Source organism: Vanacampus margaritifer, chromosome 1 (assembly GCF_051991255.1).
Source record: "Vanacampus margaritifer isolate UIUO_Vmar chromosome 1, RoL_Vmar_1.0, whole genome shotgun sequence".
NCBI classification, from domain to species: Eukaryota; Metazoa; Chordata; class Actinopteri; order Syngnathiformes; family Syngnathidae; genus Vanacampus; species Vanacampus margaritifer.
Window position 1 is genome coordinate 39,036,109 of NC_135432.1, and position 17,425 is coordinate 39,053,533.

Here is a 17,425-nt window from a genome sequence, read left to right on the forward strand (position 1 = left end):
AAATAAATGATTGTGAATATGTGTGGTTGAAAGTAACTAAACGGAAATGGTCTTGTCCTCGTTGGTTAGGTCCATTTAAGGTCAAGGAGCGTACATCCTGTGCGGTGCGCTTGTATCGAAAAGGGGATACTTGGTATCATCTCTCATCTACAAGGCCGGCTGTTTCTGGTTCAACGCTGCCACCAAGGGCAACCATCTGATGATCTACGCCCACACCAGTTGGAGCCATCTGACGGATCCAAAACCACACCGTTTCCAGTGTCTACCTGACAAGCAGTCCAAGGGGGGGAAGCTGCACGCGGAGGAGGTCCTGAGAGGAGATTCACTGGAGTGCCTTTTCCATGGGCAAAGCTGATCAAGTGTCAATCTGCTGTTTGAAAGGGGGAAATCACTCAATGGTGATTTGAGTCACATGCCCCTTTTCATCAATCCACAAGGATAGAGTCACACTGGGAATGAAGTCCCGTGACCTTTCCTGCGATCTCTGGCAGTGAGCCAGGGTTCGGAAAAAGGCTGACAATGCCTCTAAAAAAAAAAACAACAACCAACGACTGACAAACATCCTTCTCCTTCGACAAAAGAACTTCTTCTCAAGATGGCTTCGATGAAGAACTTTGCTACTAATTGCTGCATTGTGACGATTTTTCTCTTGTTAATTGTTGTGCCATTTTGGTTTTTCATGAAACCCCTTGACGTGAGTTTGAATACAACACACCGTGATAAAAGAAATGTTATTTCCACACAAATCCCGTGGATAATGAACTAGGCGTATAATAACTCAATTGTCCTGACCGTTGCTTCTAACACAAACACATCTGTCAAACTCCCCATTAAATCTTTGAAGGGATTTAGTAGTGGGGGGGCCGACGAAGGGGGGCCTTTGGCTCAAGTACTGGTGGTATTTGACAGGTAGTGTTTTACGACTAGACTGGAGCACTTTCATTACCACCCAAAGTGGCCGATACTGGCCGTCAGGTTCCAGTGGGGAGGCAGTTTACTTTAGCAAGAGAGTAACATTGAGTAGAATGGGAAATCAATTCGAATTAACTTTTGTTCTTCCTGATGGTAATATCCGGCCACCTAATGTAACCATAAATAACACCTTTTGTTATGGCCTAATGCTGTGGGCATGGTTCTCTGGAACTGATCCCTATTTTCCAATTTTAATTGATAAAACTATGAGTAAGACAGAACAACCTAAAATGACTAAATCAGAATCGAATAGCCCTTGATATGTTACTTGCAGAAAGGGGTGGTGTTTGTTCAATGTTCGGAGAACAATGTTGTACTTTTATTCCTAATAACACTGCACCGGATGGAAGTTTAACCAATGCCATTGAGGGACTCCGAACACTTAATAAAAAAAAATAAAAGAGCAGTCCGGTATCGATACGTCAATTTGGGATAACTGGATGGATGCTTTTGGAAGATATAAAAATTTGGTTTCATCAATTTTAATTTCCGTATCCGTATTTGCAGCTTTTTTGACAACCTGCGGTTGTTGCTGCATTCCTTGTTTGAGATTGTTGTGCACGCGGCTTATTGCCACAGCCATTGAAAAACAAGATGTACAAAACAAGTCGTCTTATATGATGGTAGAATCTGTAACTTCTAAAGCTATGACCGCGGTGGCGACATCAGATGAAGATCCGGCTGGAATTTTTCTCTAGACTATTTTTAAGGGATCTAATGTCTTATTTGAACAAATATATTTGTTCATTGAGGGACTGAAGACATTTAACATTTTCTATTCATATTTTTACTGTTTATGAATTTACTTATAAACATATATTGGAATATAACTGTGTATTGTAATGAATATAACTGTGATGATGTTGTTGTGAAGTATATTGCAACGTTTTCACTCCCTGCAGCTGGTGAGATAGGAATGTACATGGGAGTCAAGTTCTCAAGTTCTCATGGAGATAACACTGTGGGTCTGAGGGAGTCTAGGTCGCATGGCATTACCTGTCTAATCATATATTTCCGGCTTTGGACGGAGAACTGGAGTAAACATGTCAGTAAATCACTTGTCCGTCTATTATAATTACTAACCCTTTGTCCAGCCTCAGAGGAGGAGAATGCTTTTTTCATCTATAAAACGACTGTGTGTTTTCATATTGACACACTCGAGGCTTAACATCACATTAGAATGTAAGCATTAAATCTTGTGTCTTTTAGGAGCTCCTAAAATAAATTCTCTTTGCAAAGAAGGCTTCTTCATCAGATCTCTTATCCAATTATTTTGAACACGCAAAGATTACACTTAATATAGTGATCAAATAACACCTTCACTTTCCGCCAAAGAGCATTGACAGTCACTTTGATGAAAAAGACATGACATACATGCGCGAGGTGGGCAGGTTGGATGATATTACCATTGCTGATGAAGTGTCAGGAGTGCTTTTTTTTTTCAACTCGGCGACGCCTGCTATGTGGAATTAGTACCTTCTCTCTTACACCGCTGAGTGCTTTCAAATCTGATCATACAAAGGCTTTACAAATTTGCATAATCCAGATTTATTTCCCCTTTATGTGTTGTCAAAATGCCCCCAAAGTTAGCAGTTTCACGCAAGTCTTGCAGTGTTATTTAGGTATGTTAGCAACTTAGCAGCTGCTAATTGGGCCGCGGCCGCCGTCATTTATGCCGTAAAAAGTCTTCTTTATGGTGGTTGTCAGTTATTAAATTCAACTGTGTAATATATATTAAACCGTAACAGCACAAAGAAACGAAACAGATTATTTCCCCAACATTTTGCGTGTGGCAACAGTTCAGCATCTGCTGATTCAGCCACCATGTGCCTGATCACGTCTTTTGCCTTAATTTGATAACTATACAATCGAGCTACACCTATATGACTAACAGATTCAGTAATTGACTCAACTGATATGAGGTGATTTCTACACAAGCAATGAGAGGATCCCAAATCCTCCATCTTGTTTCTTTTTTATGGCAGCTGTGCTCCATTGCCTATGCATTGATTCCTCTTTTGGTAGCCTGGAAAATGCTCAATCCTTTTTCTGCCTCTTCTCATTGTGGCAGCTGGTCCACAACAGCTGTCTATCATTGTTATCATTGTGCCGTTTGCTGTTTACTCAATGTGGCAAACACGTTTTTTATGCTGCCAAAAGACGCGAGACGTCAACGTCCGGATCTCTATACAATGGGTGTTAGTTAGACATGGATTTGCGCTATGGCAGGGGTTAGACTGTAGAGTAAATATACAAGTTGTTTAACCCATTCGGGCCTAAAACGCCTGGCAAAACATGCCTCTAAAACCTAAGGGTGACTTTTGAGTTACCCCTAAAAACCTGAAGTTTTCCTGGAAATTCAACAATATTAAAAATAATTGATATCTCAGCTCCTGAAGCAGATAGAAGCATAATTCCAAAAGCTTTTCAGAGCTTACACCTGTGTAATTCACACACACCTAAGTTTATTATTATAGACCATCAATATATATAGTTTTAAATCACCAAACAAATGTTGTATCTGTGTATCTATCTCCAAATATATTTACCTTCAACACTGAAGCGCAGTTGCAATAACCTCAGGGAATCGAGTGGTAATAATTTGTCGTCCATTCCGTTACAAAGCCGTCAAAATTTACAACATCCTCATTATCTACAAACATATTTCTGAACAATATGTTACTGTCAACTCGTTACCCTGATTCGAATTCCTCCTGCGCCGCTTCAATTGCTTCATTTATTTCATAACTCCCGCGAATCTCCATCAACCATAAACGCTCGAATAAAATTTCAGGACATACTACGAGGCCCACGGCACCCTCTCGTGCATATTCTGAAGCTGAAGTCAGCTTGTATCGTCCCTTTAGTGTGAACACGCCACAGTTTGAATTGGTATCATTTTTTTCCAAACTTGCTGATTGACCCCAAAAATCCTGAATGCGCGAAGCCAATTGCCCCCCCAAAATAAAGATCAAACAAACTCGTTGATCCATGATTTTGATCGGCCCCAAAAATCCTGATAGTGTAAAGCTTAGTTAGGACACAAAATTAAGACACGGTGAATGAGGTCCAGAAGTACGAACAAAAACAAGACATGGTTAGGTAAAAACACCTTCTCAATGAGGTCGATGCAGGGTTGCAGGTCCAGACCAAAGTCAATAAATGTCCACTCGATGCCCTCTATTTTGTACTCCTCCTGCTCCAGGATGAACATGTGGTGGTTGAAGTACTGCTGCAACTTCTCATTGGTAAAGTTGATGCACAGCTGCTCAAAACTATTCAACTGTAGAAGAAACAAAAAAAGTGAGTGAGGCTGACATTTTTTTCGAGATTCTCACAGGTCAAATTGGTCCTGCTGGATTCCACCGGATGGAAGTAAATTTCACCATTAATCCCAAGGTTTAGCATAAATGTAAGCAGATGGAAATCAGAAACTATGACAATGGGAGTGGACAGGACTAGAAACCATGATTTGATATTTTATCTTATTTCAACTAATATCAAATTTATATTTGGTCATTTCTCCTAAGCATCAAGTTCAACTTTGCATAGATACAGCTAGCATTGTGTCCAATTGGGGTTTTTGCATTTGAGGAAAACAATCCTTTCCCCCCTGGACGCAATATAGCAAACATGCAGATTTTAAAATCTGATATATATATATTTACCATGTCATGATAGGTAATTGAAAGGGAAAGATAATAGGATTGGATTGTTCTATGGATCTTATTAAAGAGTGGGCACAATCTGGTTGAATCACCTGGTATGAGAAACAAAATCATGTTTACTGATTAATTAAATCTCACATAATAAATACAGCTTCCAAGAACTTCCGTCCTATCTCCAACCTCCCCTTCATATCCAAAATCCTTGAAAAATCAGTTGCTGCTCTACTCCATTCTCACCTATCCTAAAACCATCTGTATGAACAGTTCCAGTCTGGTTTCCACCCACTTTATAGCACTGAAACAGCCCTCATCAAAATCACAGATGACCTCCTCATGGCAGCTGATTCTGGAATTCTCACTATCCTCATCCTCCTCGACCTGAGTGCGACCTTCAGCACAATCAGTCACACCATCTTCCTCAACAGACTATGTTCCATTGGCATTACCCACACACCCATTCTACCTCTTTTGCCGCACTCAATTAATTCAACTCAAGTCCTTTAAATCTGCCCCCTCCTCTGTTACCTCAGGTGTGCCCCAAGGATCCTTGAGTGTCGAGGAAGGCGCCTATAAATATAATGCATTATTATTGATACTATTACAAAGAAATGGAAGTGGGATTCTGTAAACATTTTGGCTCACGACTGCGACAGATAAATCTCTGTGGGAGCTGGAGAAAGATGGACTATTTGTTTTAAACACTCACTCGCAATTGGAACGGGAGTGGGAGCCAAAATCCACTTATGTGTCATCCTCTAGTGACCACCTCCAACAGCATACAATATCACATGTCTTGTGTACCTCAAAAATCTCAAAGCCGGCAATGTCCAGCACGCCAATGAAGTATTGCCGAGGTATTGCCGTGTACAAGGACACATTGATGCGGGTCACCAGCCACTTGAACATGCGGTCGTACGTAGCCTTGGCCAGAGCCGCCACTGCAAAGTACACCTGCACATAGCCACCAGTTCACATGACATACATGGGATGCTTATGCATGCACTCACAGCAACTGAGAAAGTTACCTGCTCCACTGTCTGTCCTTTTACGATGAACTCATTGCCTACTTTGACTCGAGGATTCAGGAGGCCCTTAAGCAGGTCAGCAGAATTGATACCCATTAAGTAGGCCGCCTTGTCCACACCTGCACGGACGGGTTAGCAACATTGTAGCGAGCATCAGATCTCGTTAAAAAAGTTACTAAAAAGTTAATCGGAAATTTCAAAGATCATAGATCGCCCACGAAAACTTGCCAAAATGTGTCTTTGACTTCTGTCCAAAACTAGTAATCCCTTCCCAAAAAATAAAATATATGAAAATTGAATATCTAATGTTTAAAATGATTAAAGATTTGTTTAGCATTTGTTCATTCATTTTTTCCAAAACAGAACAAAACAAAAATTAAAAAGACTTTCTTTTGTTTTTGTTTTTTTAAGGGGAAAAAATTGTGATATTTTCGTCTGCTTTTCTAAACCCGGAAGGAAACTTGAAGGAAGCTTTCAAATGACTCACGGGAACCTCCTTTATTTCTATTGAGACTTAGGGCATGAGCGCCATAAGAAAAAAAAATATGTATCACAACTTGCTGAAATTTTAAGCAATTTTCATGCAGTTTATTCTGTGGCAAACATCAGAAATGTCGTGTTTCAGTTTTGTAGAGTTTTTTTTTTGGGGGGTGGGGGGGTGGGTTTGTTGCGTTTGTCTTGTGTTCCAATGTGTTTCCCATGTCTCGTTATGTCTGATTACGTCCACCTGTGTGTCTTTCCCCTTCCCATTGTGTTTGACCAATCAGTGCCCTCACCCTATTGTGTTTCCTAGATGTTTTTTATTAGTGTTGGTGTATTTAGGCCCCGTCCAGATGGAAGCAAAGCCGGCTTCGTTCCTCAAACAAATCTCGTACACACAGAAGCATTTTCAAGACTTGCATGTGTTCAAAACAAGATGCTGAGGATGCTTAACGGCTGTAATGTATATGCCAAGTCTGGAATGGCGCTGTAGCGCAGCCACAGAGAGTTAACGGAAAGCGTAGAAGAAGCATCAGCGAAGAAGATGAACACTTTTTTTTTTAAATAACTTTATTGCAATCTACAGAACAAACATGGCTTTGCGTGTATCGAAAACAACATGAAAAAGACAAACACAGAAGAAGTGACAATGGCGGGTGATTCAAGTACAACACCGCTTGTTGAACGAGGGAATAAAGAAGCAAAATATTTTGCTGCATAAGCAAGCTAAGGCTGCGCAAAACGACTACGACACGGCTATCCGCCATTGTTGTTGACTGACTGTCGGTTCGCACGCAGTAACGCGAGAATTGGCACATACGTCATCAATCTGCGACAACGCGTCGTCATCGAGCAGCGACCATTACGTCATCACTGGAGGATTATCCTGCGTATAGTGTCCAGACGGATGCGTACGGGGCGCGTTTTGAAATCTTTCCACTCTGTAGCCCGGTTTCAAAAGTGAACGGTTTCAAGCTCCGAAACCGCGCCGTAAGAAACTTGTGAGGATACATTGAAACTGGCTTTCGTGTGGACGGGGCCTTAGTCTGTTGTCTTTGTCCAGTCAGTGTGGGATCATTGTTTATGTCAGATGTTGATGTCAGAGCTACGTTTTGGAAGCCTTGCGCTTGTTTTTCGTCCCCAGTCAAGCCTTGTCATAGTAAGTCACCCTTTATCTAAGTCCAGTCGTCCACGTCACCGTTTGTCATCTTCGTCTCAGTACAGTAGTCCACGTCGTAGTTAAATATTCTTTGGCACATCACCCTTGGCACCGTCCAGTCATTCTCGTTTCCTTCAAGTCTCCTATTCTACAAAGTTGTCCACGTCTCCTTCCTGTCTCCATGTTCTACAAAGTTCCGCCAAGCTTCCCAAGTGCTGCCTAGTTGCCCATGCTCATGCCAGCCCCGATCACAGTCAAGCTAGCCCCTGGTCTCAGTCAAGCCAATCTTTGGTTACAGTCAAGCCAGCCCCCTCGCGCTCAGTTCAGTCATGGCAGCCAGCCCCCTCTCGCTCAGACCAGTCATGGCAGCCAGTCTCCTTTTACCCAGTTCAGTCATGGCAGTCGCTTTCTTCTCAATTCAAATGATGCATTTTAGTCTAGATTAACTCCAGAAATAACCCACTTAGAAATTATGAAGGGGTCTTAAATTTTCCTCATCGGTGTATGTCCACTGTGAGAGACACAATCAAAAATAAAAACTCATGAAATCATATTGCATGAATTATAAAGAATGTATTCATATGTTAGTGCTGGAAATAAGTATTTGAACATGTGCCAATCAGCAAAAATTCTGGCCCTTAAAGACCTGTTACTGTGTCTTCAAAAAGTCCACCTCCGATCTACTTATTAATCTAATTTAGCAGCACTTTTTTGAGATTGTTAGGTGCATAAAATCACATGTGCACCTTACAATCGGTCAGACGGCTACCATGGGTAAAACCAAAGAGCTGTCAAAAGACACCAGTGACAAAATGGTAGACAAGGGTGAAATGGGCTTTGGGGCAATTGCCAAGCAGCTTGGTGAAAAAAGATAAACATTTGTAGGGTATCAGTGATGCTAAGAAAGGCGAGGAATCAGCCCAGAACTAAACAGGAGCAGCTGCTCAATGACCTGATAGGGGAACTGAGACCATTGATTCAAAGGTTACTCTTCCAAATACCAGAGATGGGAAGTAACTAAGTACAAATACTTTGTTACTATACTTGAGTATTTTTCCAGTACTTTGTAATTCAGTGGGTATTTATTTTTTAGAATACTTTTTATTTTTATCCGTTACATTAAAACAGTATCTGTACTTTTTATTCCATACATTTTCAAAACAGAGGGTCGTTGCTCGTTTTTTATTTGTTTTACATGCACGACAATTAAAAAGAGGAGCGCAAAAACTCCAGTCAATGTTTCTGGCTTGGCCAATCATATGAAGCGTTACACACGGTCCCAGACATCCCCGCTTGTTATAGGCTCTATCTCAACCTAAGAGATGATGCGATGGAAAATGTCGAAATTGAAACGAGATTGAAACTGTCAAACATTATGGACTCGACTCAAAAGGAGCTAGCGAGTCGGCTGGCTACCCAGTCCGCCCACCCATGGCCTTACACGGGAAATGTTCACCTTGGTCGGCTTGAAGAACAATTCATGGCGAACGCATTGTGTTCTAATTTAAAGACCACAAGCTAGCCGCCTGCAAGAATTCCCCGTCCAATCTGAAACAACTTATCGAGGTATGGTACAGTAAAGCTAAATAATCATTACCCTTTCGTTAGTTTGGCCCTGGTTAATGCACTGATCTGAATATATGACTGGATAGCCGATAGCCCGAGCCGACAACTGTATAAATTATACGGTATACGTACAGATTAGACAAATACAGCTTGTAGGCAGTTAATGTAGGGCCGAGTATGGGGGTGGGGGGGTGGGGGTTTTGGGGTTGTGGTGCGGTGGTCACTATTTTATAACAAGTAAAAAATAAATAAATAAGTGAACAAGTGGACGGTATGTGCTGCTTTGAAGACCCCCTTTTTATTTTAGCCCTCAGTTCCTTAAACCCCAATGTTAGATTTGGCAGAGACATCTTTTGTTGAATTACAGTCATAATTCTTTAATTTAAAAAAAAAAAAAGTTTCCGCCTTTAAACATCATTAAGCATATCATTTATACATGTATTTAAGGCAAGTTGTAAATGTCTGAAGTCCTCTTGTTTATGTTTAACAAATAAATCAACATCATAAATCATGCTGTTTCTACTAAGTACTGTCTCAAATGTTCTCCAACTTTGATACTGTAAATGTATAGGATCGTAAGCCGAGAAATGTTTCTTGGGAGAAGCAATATGGCGGCCTAGCGGCTTCAAAAGTCTTGACCTATCGGCTATCCAGTCATATATTGAGATCAGTGGGTTAATGACATTAGTCTAGCAATAAATGCTATATTAGCGTAATAGACCAGCTTGGTTCCATTTAGATTTCACAAAGCAACACATATTTTTAACTCCTCTAAATGGCATTCTTGGTTGATGCAGTGGAAACTTAATTTCCACTGCATCTTTAAACCAAGGGCACCATTTAGAGGAGTTTAAAAAAAGTTGCATGAGGCGATTTTGTCAGTTTTAAGGGTTTGTTAAGTGATGATCTTTTAAGTTTAATGGTCCTCAAATTATATGACACGAGGAGGAAACATCCGGTAAAAGTACTTTTTACTTTTACTTGTGAAGTACATTTTAGAGCCTGTACTTTTTTACTTTTACTTGAGTAATTATGTGAATGAGTACTTTTACCAAAGTCATTTTTTTTATGCAGTAATTGTACTTTTACTCAAGTACAGAATGTCAGTACTTTTCCCATCTTTGGCTAATACACTAAGACGTCATGGTATAAAATCTTACATTGCACGCAAGGTTCCCCTGCTTAAGTCAGCACATATCCTGGCTCGTTTGAAGTTTGGCAAAGAGCCTCTAGATGATCCAGAGGAATCATTAGAGAAAGTAATGCGGTCAAATGAGACCATAATACAATTTTTTGGTCTTAACTCCACTTGCCATGTTTGGAGGAAGAAAGAGGACAAATACCATTTCCAGAACACCATCCCTACTGTGAAGCATGGAGGTAGAAGCGTCATGCTTTGGGGTTGCTTTTCTGCAGAGGGGACAGGATGACTGCGCTGTATCAAGGAGAAGATAAACGTGAGAGATAAATGTATTTCGGTCAACAACCTCCCTTCCCTCAGTGGAGCATTGAAGATGAGTCGTGGTTGGGTCTTCCAAAATGACAATGAACCAAAGCACACAGCCAGTATAAACAAGAAGTGGCTCCGTAAGAAGCAAATCAAGGTTTTGAAGTGTCCTATAGCCAGTCTCTAGACCTAAAATCAAAGGAAAATCTTTGGAGGGAGCTGAAACTGAGTGGGCCAAAATTCCTCCTGCATTGTGTACAAACCTGGTAAAGAAAGATTTGACCTCTGTAATTGTAAACAAAGGCTTCTGTACTAAATATATAATAACCTTTATTTTCTCACATGTTGAAATACTTATTTTCAGCACTACCATACAAATAAATTCTTTAAAAATCATACAATGTGATTTTCAGATTTTTTATTTTAGATTGTGACTATGACCTATGAGGAAAATTTCAGACCCCTCCATATTTTTTAAGTGGGTGAACTTGCAAAAAAGTATCGGCCGATGCCGATACCGCACTGATAGCTAGGTTTTTGGGGGGGTTCTCAACATGAAACGCCTCTTTCTGTGTGTGTGCGAGTACGCAGGAAAATGACTTCAAGTACAAAATGGTCGAATGTTTGGATTCAATTTTCATCGCAGAAGGATGGCTTTGGGAGTGCAACATGCAACAGGTGTAGTAAAACCTTTGCATGCAAGGGGGAGGTAACACGTCAAATTTAATGAAACACTTGTTAGCAACCACCGTTGCCATTCAACAGCATGTGTGTGTGACAAACGTGCACGTGGCTCTGTATACATCCACTTGGTGTTCACTTTCTGCTTTATGTGAAACTCTGAAGTAATTTATTTTGTACAGTATGTAAAATGTTTACACCCCTCCGTGAGTCATCACCTTATCGTGGTGGAGGGGTTTGCGTGTCCCAATGAGCCTGGGAGCTACCCAAGGCAAACAGGTCCTAGGTGAGGGACCAGACAAAGCATGGCTCAAACGACCCCAATGACGAACACAAACCTTGGACCTTCGTTTCCCTTGCCCGGTCACCGGGGCCCCCCTCTGGAGCTAGGCCTGGAGGTGGGGCTCGAAGGCGAGCGTCTGGTGGCCGGGCCTATACCCATGGGGACCGGCCAGGCACAGCCCGAAAAGGCAACATGGGTCCCCCTTCCCATGGGCTCACCACCGGTGGAAGGGGCCAAAGGGGTCGGTGCGCAGTGAGTTGGGTGGCAGCCAAAGGCGGGGGCCTTGGCGGTCTGACCCCCGGCTACTGAAGCTAGCTCTGGGGACATGGAATGTCACCTCTCTGACAGGGAAGGAGCTCGAGCTGGTGTGCGAGGCTGAGAAGTTCCGACTAGATATAGTCGGACTCACCTCCACACACGGCTTGGGTTCTGGTACCAATCCTCTCGAGAGGGGCTGGACCCTCTTCCACTCTGGAGTTGCCCACGGTGAGAGGCGCAGAGCAGGTGTGGGCATACTCATTGCCCCCCAGCTAGCCGCCTGTACGTTGGGGTTTACCCCGGTGAATGAGATGGTAGCCTCCCTCCGCCTTCGGGTGGGGGGACGGGTCATGACTGTTGTTTGTGCTTATGCACCGAACAGCAGCTCAGAGTACCCACCCTTTCTGGAGTCCTTGGATGGTGTGCTGGAGAGCGCACTCCCTGGGGACTCCCTCGTTCTACTGGGGGACTTTAACGCTCACGTGGGTAATGACAGTGAGACCTGGAGGGGCGTGATTGGGAGGAATGGCCCCCCCGATCGAAACCCGAGTGGTGTTTTGTTATTGGACTTCTGTGCTCGCCACGGACTGTCCATAACGAACACCATGTTCAAACACAAGAGTGTCCATATGTGCACCTGGCACCAGGACACCCTAGGCCGTAGTTCGATGATCGACTTTGTAGTCGTGTCATCGGACTTGCGGCCGTATGTGTTGGACACTCGGGTTAAGAGAGGGGCGGAGCTGTCAACTGATCACCACCTGGTGGTGTGTTGGCTCCGATGGCGGGGTAAGATGCCGGTCCGACCAGGCAGGCCCAAACGTACTGTGAGGGTCTGCTGGGAACGTCTGGCAGAATCCCCTGTCAGAAAGAGTTTCAGCGCCCATCTCCGGCAGAGCTTCTCCATTGTCCCGGGGCAGGCGGGGGACATTGAGTCCGAGTGGACCATGTTCCGCGCTTCAATTGTTGAGGCGGCCGATCGGAGCTGTGGCCGTAAGGTGGTTGGTGCCTGTCGTGGCGGCAATCCTCGAACCCGCTGGTGGACACCAGCGGTAAGGGATGCCGTCAAGCTGAAGAAGGAGTCCTATCGGGCCTTTTTGGCCTGTGGGACTCCGGAGGCTGCTGACGGGTACCGGCTGGCCAATCGGAATGCGGCTTTGGCGGTCGCTGAGGCAAAAACTCGGACATGGGAGGAGTTCGGTGAGGCCATGGAAAACGACTTCCGGACGGCTTCGAGGAAATTCTGGTCCACCATCCGGCGTCTCAGGAGAGGAAAGCAGTGCACCGTTAACACTGTGTATAGTGGAGACGGAGTGCTGTTGACCTCGACTCGGGACGTCGTGAACCGGTGGGGAGAGTACTTCGAAGACCTCCTCAATTCCACCAACACGCCTTCCTTTGAGGAAGCAGGGTCTGGGGACTCTGAGGTAGGCTCCCCTATTTCTGGGGTCGAAGTCGCCGAGGTGGTTGGAAAGCTTCTCGGTGGCAGGGCCTCGGGGGTGGATGAGATCCGCCCGGAGTTCCTAAAGGCTCTGGATGTTGTGGGGCTGTCGTGGTTGACACGTCTCTGCAGCATCGCGTGGACATCGGGGACGGTGCCTCTGGATTGGCAGACCGGGGTGGTGGTTCCCCTTTTTAAGAAGGGGGACCGGAGGGTGTGTTCCAACTTTAGAGGGATCACACTCCTCAGCCTCCCAGGTAAGGTCTATTCAGGGGTGCTGGAGAGGAGGGTCCGTCGGGAGGTCGAATCTCGGATCCAGGAGGAGCAGTGTGGTTTTCGTCCCGGCCGTGGAACAGTGGACCAGCTCTACACCCTCAGCAGGGTCCTCAAGGGTGCGTGGGAATTCGCCCAACCAGTCCACATGTGCTTTGTGGACTTGGAGAAGGCGTTTGACCTTGTCCCTCGGGGAGTTCTGTGGGGGGTGCTTCGGGAGTATGGGTTACCGAGCCCCCTGATACGGGCTATTCGGTCCCTGTACGACCGATGTCAGAGCCTGGTCCGCATTGACGGCAGTAAGTCGAATTTGTTTCCGGTGAGGGTTGGACTCCGCCAAGGTTGCCCTTTGTCACCGATTCTGTTCATAACTTTTATGGACAGAATTTCTAGGCGTAGCCGAGGCGTTGAGGGGGTCCGGTTTGGTGGCCTCAGCATTGCATCTCTGCTTTTTGCAGATGATGTGGTGCTGTTGGCTTCTTCAAGCCGTGACCTCCAGCTCTCACTGGAGTGGTTCGCAGCCGAGTGTGAAGCGGTTGGGATGAGGATCAGCACCTCCAAATCCGAGACCATGGTCCTCAGTCGGAAAAGGGTGGAGTGCCCTCTCCGGGTCGGGGAGGAGGTCCTGCCCCAAGTGGAGGAGTTCAAGTATCTTGGGGTCTTGTTCACGAGTGAGGGTAGGTTAGAGCGGGAGATCGACAGGCGGATCGGTGCAGCGTCTGCAGTGATGCGGACGCTGTATCGGTCCGTTGTGGTGAAGAAGGAGCTGAGCCGAAAGGCAAAGCTCTCGATTTACCGGTCGATCTACGTTCCTACCCTCACCTATGGTCACGAGCTGTGGGTCGTGACCGAAAGAACAAGATCCCGGATACAAGCGGCCGAAATGAGTTTCCTCCGCAGGGTAGCCGGGCTCTCCCTTAGAGATAGGGTGAGAAGCTCGGTCATCCGAGAGGGACTCAGCGTCGAGTCGCTGCTCCTCCACGTTGAGAGGAACCAGTTGAGGTGGCTCGGGCATCTGGTTCGGATGCCTCCTGGACGCCTCCCTGGGGAGGTGTTCCGGGCATGTCCTACCGGCAGGAGGCCCCGGGGACGACCCAGGACACGCTGGAGAGACTATGTCTCTCGGCTGTCCTGGGAACGCCTTGGGGTCCCGTCGGATGAGCTGGCTGAAGTGGCTGGGGAGAGGGAAGTCTGGGCTTCCCTGCTAAAGCTGCTGCCCCCGCGACCCGACCCCGGATAAGCGGAAGAAGACGGACGGACGTAAAATGTTTACAGGGACACAACAGAAAGGCTAGCTATAAAGATTGTTTGGTAGGTGACCTATCTCTCCCAAATATACCTCCTGCTTTGGGCTGTGTTTCATAAAATGTAAAGACTAAATGTTAAACATGTTTTTAAATGTTATTGTCATGAGCTTTTAATCAGAATGGGCTACTACTAGTAACCTGAAGAGTTAGGTATTATCTTCTAAACTATTTTGATAGTACCAATAATATTTTTATTTCTGGCTTTCAAGTTACCACAGTGACTCCTTTCACCTGTATTTATAAAATTATGTTCAATTTAACCCTGAAAATAAAAGGTTGATGTTTTAATGCTAGCTCTGCTTCGCGACACTCATTCATGGCCTTATGTATATTCATATGTAAGTCTGTGTACTCAACAAAACAAGCTCGTAGATGCGCGGTGGGTGGAGTTGCGGGCGGCACACTTTCTTTTTTAGAGCGGCTTGTGATGACGCTTCTGCTGTCATTCCTTATTCTGTGTTTCGCAAAACCTGCGGCAAATGACAATATCCAAATTTAACAAACCCTTCCAAATCGGCAATATTCGGTCCCCCCCATTTGTGCTCAATATTGGAAGTCAGAAAACGAGTCCTTATCCATTTTTTTTTTCATTTTGGGTTTTGCCACAAAAATTTAGAAAATAAGTCATTATCTTTTTTAGTGTCTGTTGAGTTTTAAAAATATGAATGAACAAATCAAGCACAGATTATTAGGGTTTACACACTGAACATTAATAACTCACAAAAAGTTACTGATATTAAGCTTTCAGGGGAATTTTAATGTTTAGCTCCTTGTTGTTGTTAGATAAGGCCTCTTTGGCACATGAGTGGTGACCTGTGTCGCTGTGACCTTTGTCCTGACTCTATCTTCTCATCTACCTGCACACTTACCTCTGGAAAACAGTGAAGTCCGGGTAGTCACACATTGGAAGATATCAACACATTGTTTAGGCTTTGCTGCGCTCCTACATGGGTGCGGCTCAGGCAGTATAAGAATGGGATCATTTTGGAGAGGACAGACCATCTTCTGCATCTGGCAGAAAAGGGCTCCACAGCCGTTTCTCGATATTTCTAGCATCCATTAAATACAGTATTTCAACTGAGAATATAAAGTCTTGTGGTGGTGACTGTTAGTATAATTTTGCAAGCATTAAAGATAAAAGGACCAGTAGAAGTTCAACAGAACTCTTCAATTGGTGCCGTGACAGTTGGACATCAAATTAAGGTCAACTTTAAAGGTTAGAGTACTATAACGTTATATGTTTTGGGTATCTTAACACAAGAAAACTTTTATCGAGACCTGGTTAATTTTTAGAATGTGAAAATGTGCAAGAAATGTCTCCTTTTAAGGGATGAACAAGAAATGATGTTGAGTTGAAAGAAAGATGTAGTACTTTCTGTGCCGTCCGCTTCAGCCTGCTCCTCTCGTTGCTTCTTCTTGAACTTCATGTTGCCAAAGTGCATGATGGCACCGACAAGCTTGTAGCAGCCGGACTTTTCCTCAGGTGTGAAGCCCAGTGTGTCCATAGCGTGCTGTAAGAAGTGACATTGTCGTCGTCATCATCATCATCATCATCAGGAGCGCAAATGGGAAGTAGGCGGGGTTCACTCTGAACTGGTTGCCAGCCAATAGCAACACAGACGAACAACCATCCACACTCACAATCGCAATCAAACTTAGGGACAATTTAGAGTGGTCAATTAAACTGCCATGCATGTCTGTTGAAAAAAAAAAACGAGTAATTTTTCGAGAACAGAATTAAATGCAACGTCCATGCATTCATCCAAGTTAGGTTTATTCATTTCCTATGACCTCGGCGTTTCTTGTTTTCGTCACAGCCGCATATCCTGTCCCCAGACACAATACCGCTTTGTGATTGGTAGTGGTATGTATCGGTGAAAATCAGCGGACTCGGTACAAGATGGATTCTCATGGGTTAGTGAACTCACAAATTCCGTGAGAATTCACACTAAAAAGCCATTGTATTATTTGAAATAATGGCTAAACAATATTCATTTATTTTTAAATATCTAAATTAGCCATACATGATAAAGCTATTTGTCTGGAATGACAATTGCCCACCAAAACATATTTTAACATTTGTCTATGCACTCAAGTCTAAACAACAGCAACAGCATTCACATAAATAAAAACGATTATGTAAAATGCACATGAAATTCACATTAAATAACAAAAGTAGTATTATTGGGATTTATCTAGAGTGCATACAGCATAACAATGTTTTTATTATTATTATTGTTATTTTACATTGGGCTGTTGCAGATTTGCAGCATTGGCTCGGTGTGGTAAAAACGCTGAAGACTGGTATAAACACTAACTATATTTGCATAGCAGGTTTCAAAACAATGTTACAAAATGCCGGTTAGTAAAGGTTAAGGTAAGGTTAGTGGCAGAATAACAACAAAAACAACTTGGTAAGTAAAAAATTTGAAAACGTACAATAGTAGGAACAAAATTTAAAAAAATAACAATAACTTTTGATCCCCTTGCATCAAACTATAATACCAATAATGCTACACCAACATCTCAAATCCTAATTGAGAAGGCCATGTCTGAATGTCACTTCTTCAGGCGGTGGTCCAATATTTTTTTTTGTCCTTTGTAAAGCACAAAACTACTTTGCATTTGCGTGTAACCATTCTTGCAGTCTGCATCATCCATATTTATCAGCATGAATGGGAAAATGATCGAATCAGTCTAGTAGTCTAACGTCTAGTCTGGTTATGATTATTATTACTTTTACTAATATTACTTTTGATCAAATCTGCCTCTGATGGTGTGTAACTTCACTACAAATTATTTCATTATCATCATTGAGACCTCAAAGTAATAAGTAAACACTGGTGATGGGAAAATAAACCTATA

General features: G+C 43.7%; 1 protein-coding gene across 1 annotated transcript in view; it reads right to left on the bottom strand.

The window, feature by feature from the left end:
* Positions 1-17,425, bottom strand: part of LOC144043858 (myosin-7-like) — a 100,527-nt gene that overhangs the window by 59,553 nt on the left and 23,549 nt on the right. The window contains exons 10-13 of the mRNA XM_077557937.1: positions 15,933-16,071; positions 5,666-5,784; positions 5,442-5,591; positions 4,085-4,255 (exon numbers count right to left, since the gene is read on the bottom strand). Coding sequence (XP_077414063.1) covers positions 4,085-4,255; positions 5,442-5,591; positions 5,666-5,784; positions 15,933-16,071 — 579 coding nt within the window. The remainder of the gene's footprint in view (positions 1-4,084; positions 4,256-5,441; positions 5,592-5,665; positions 5,785-15,932; positions 16,072-17,425) is intronic.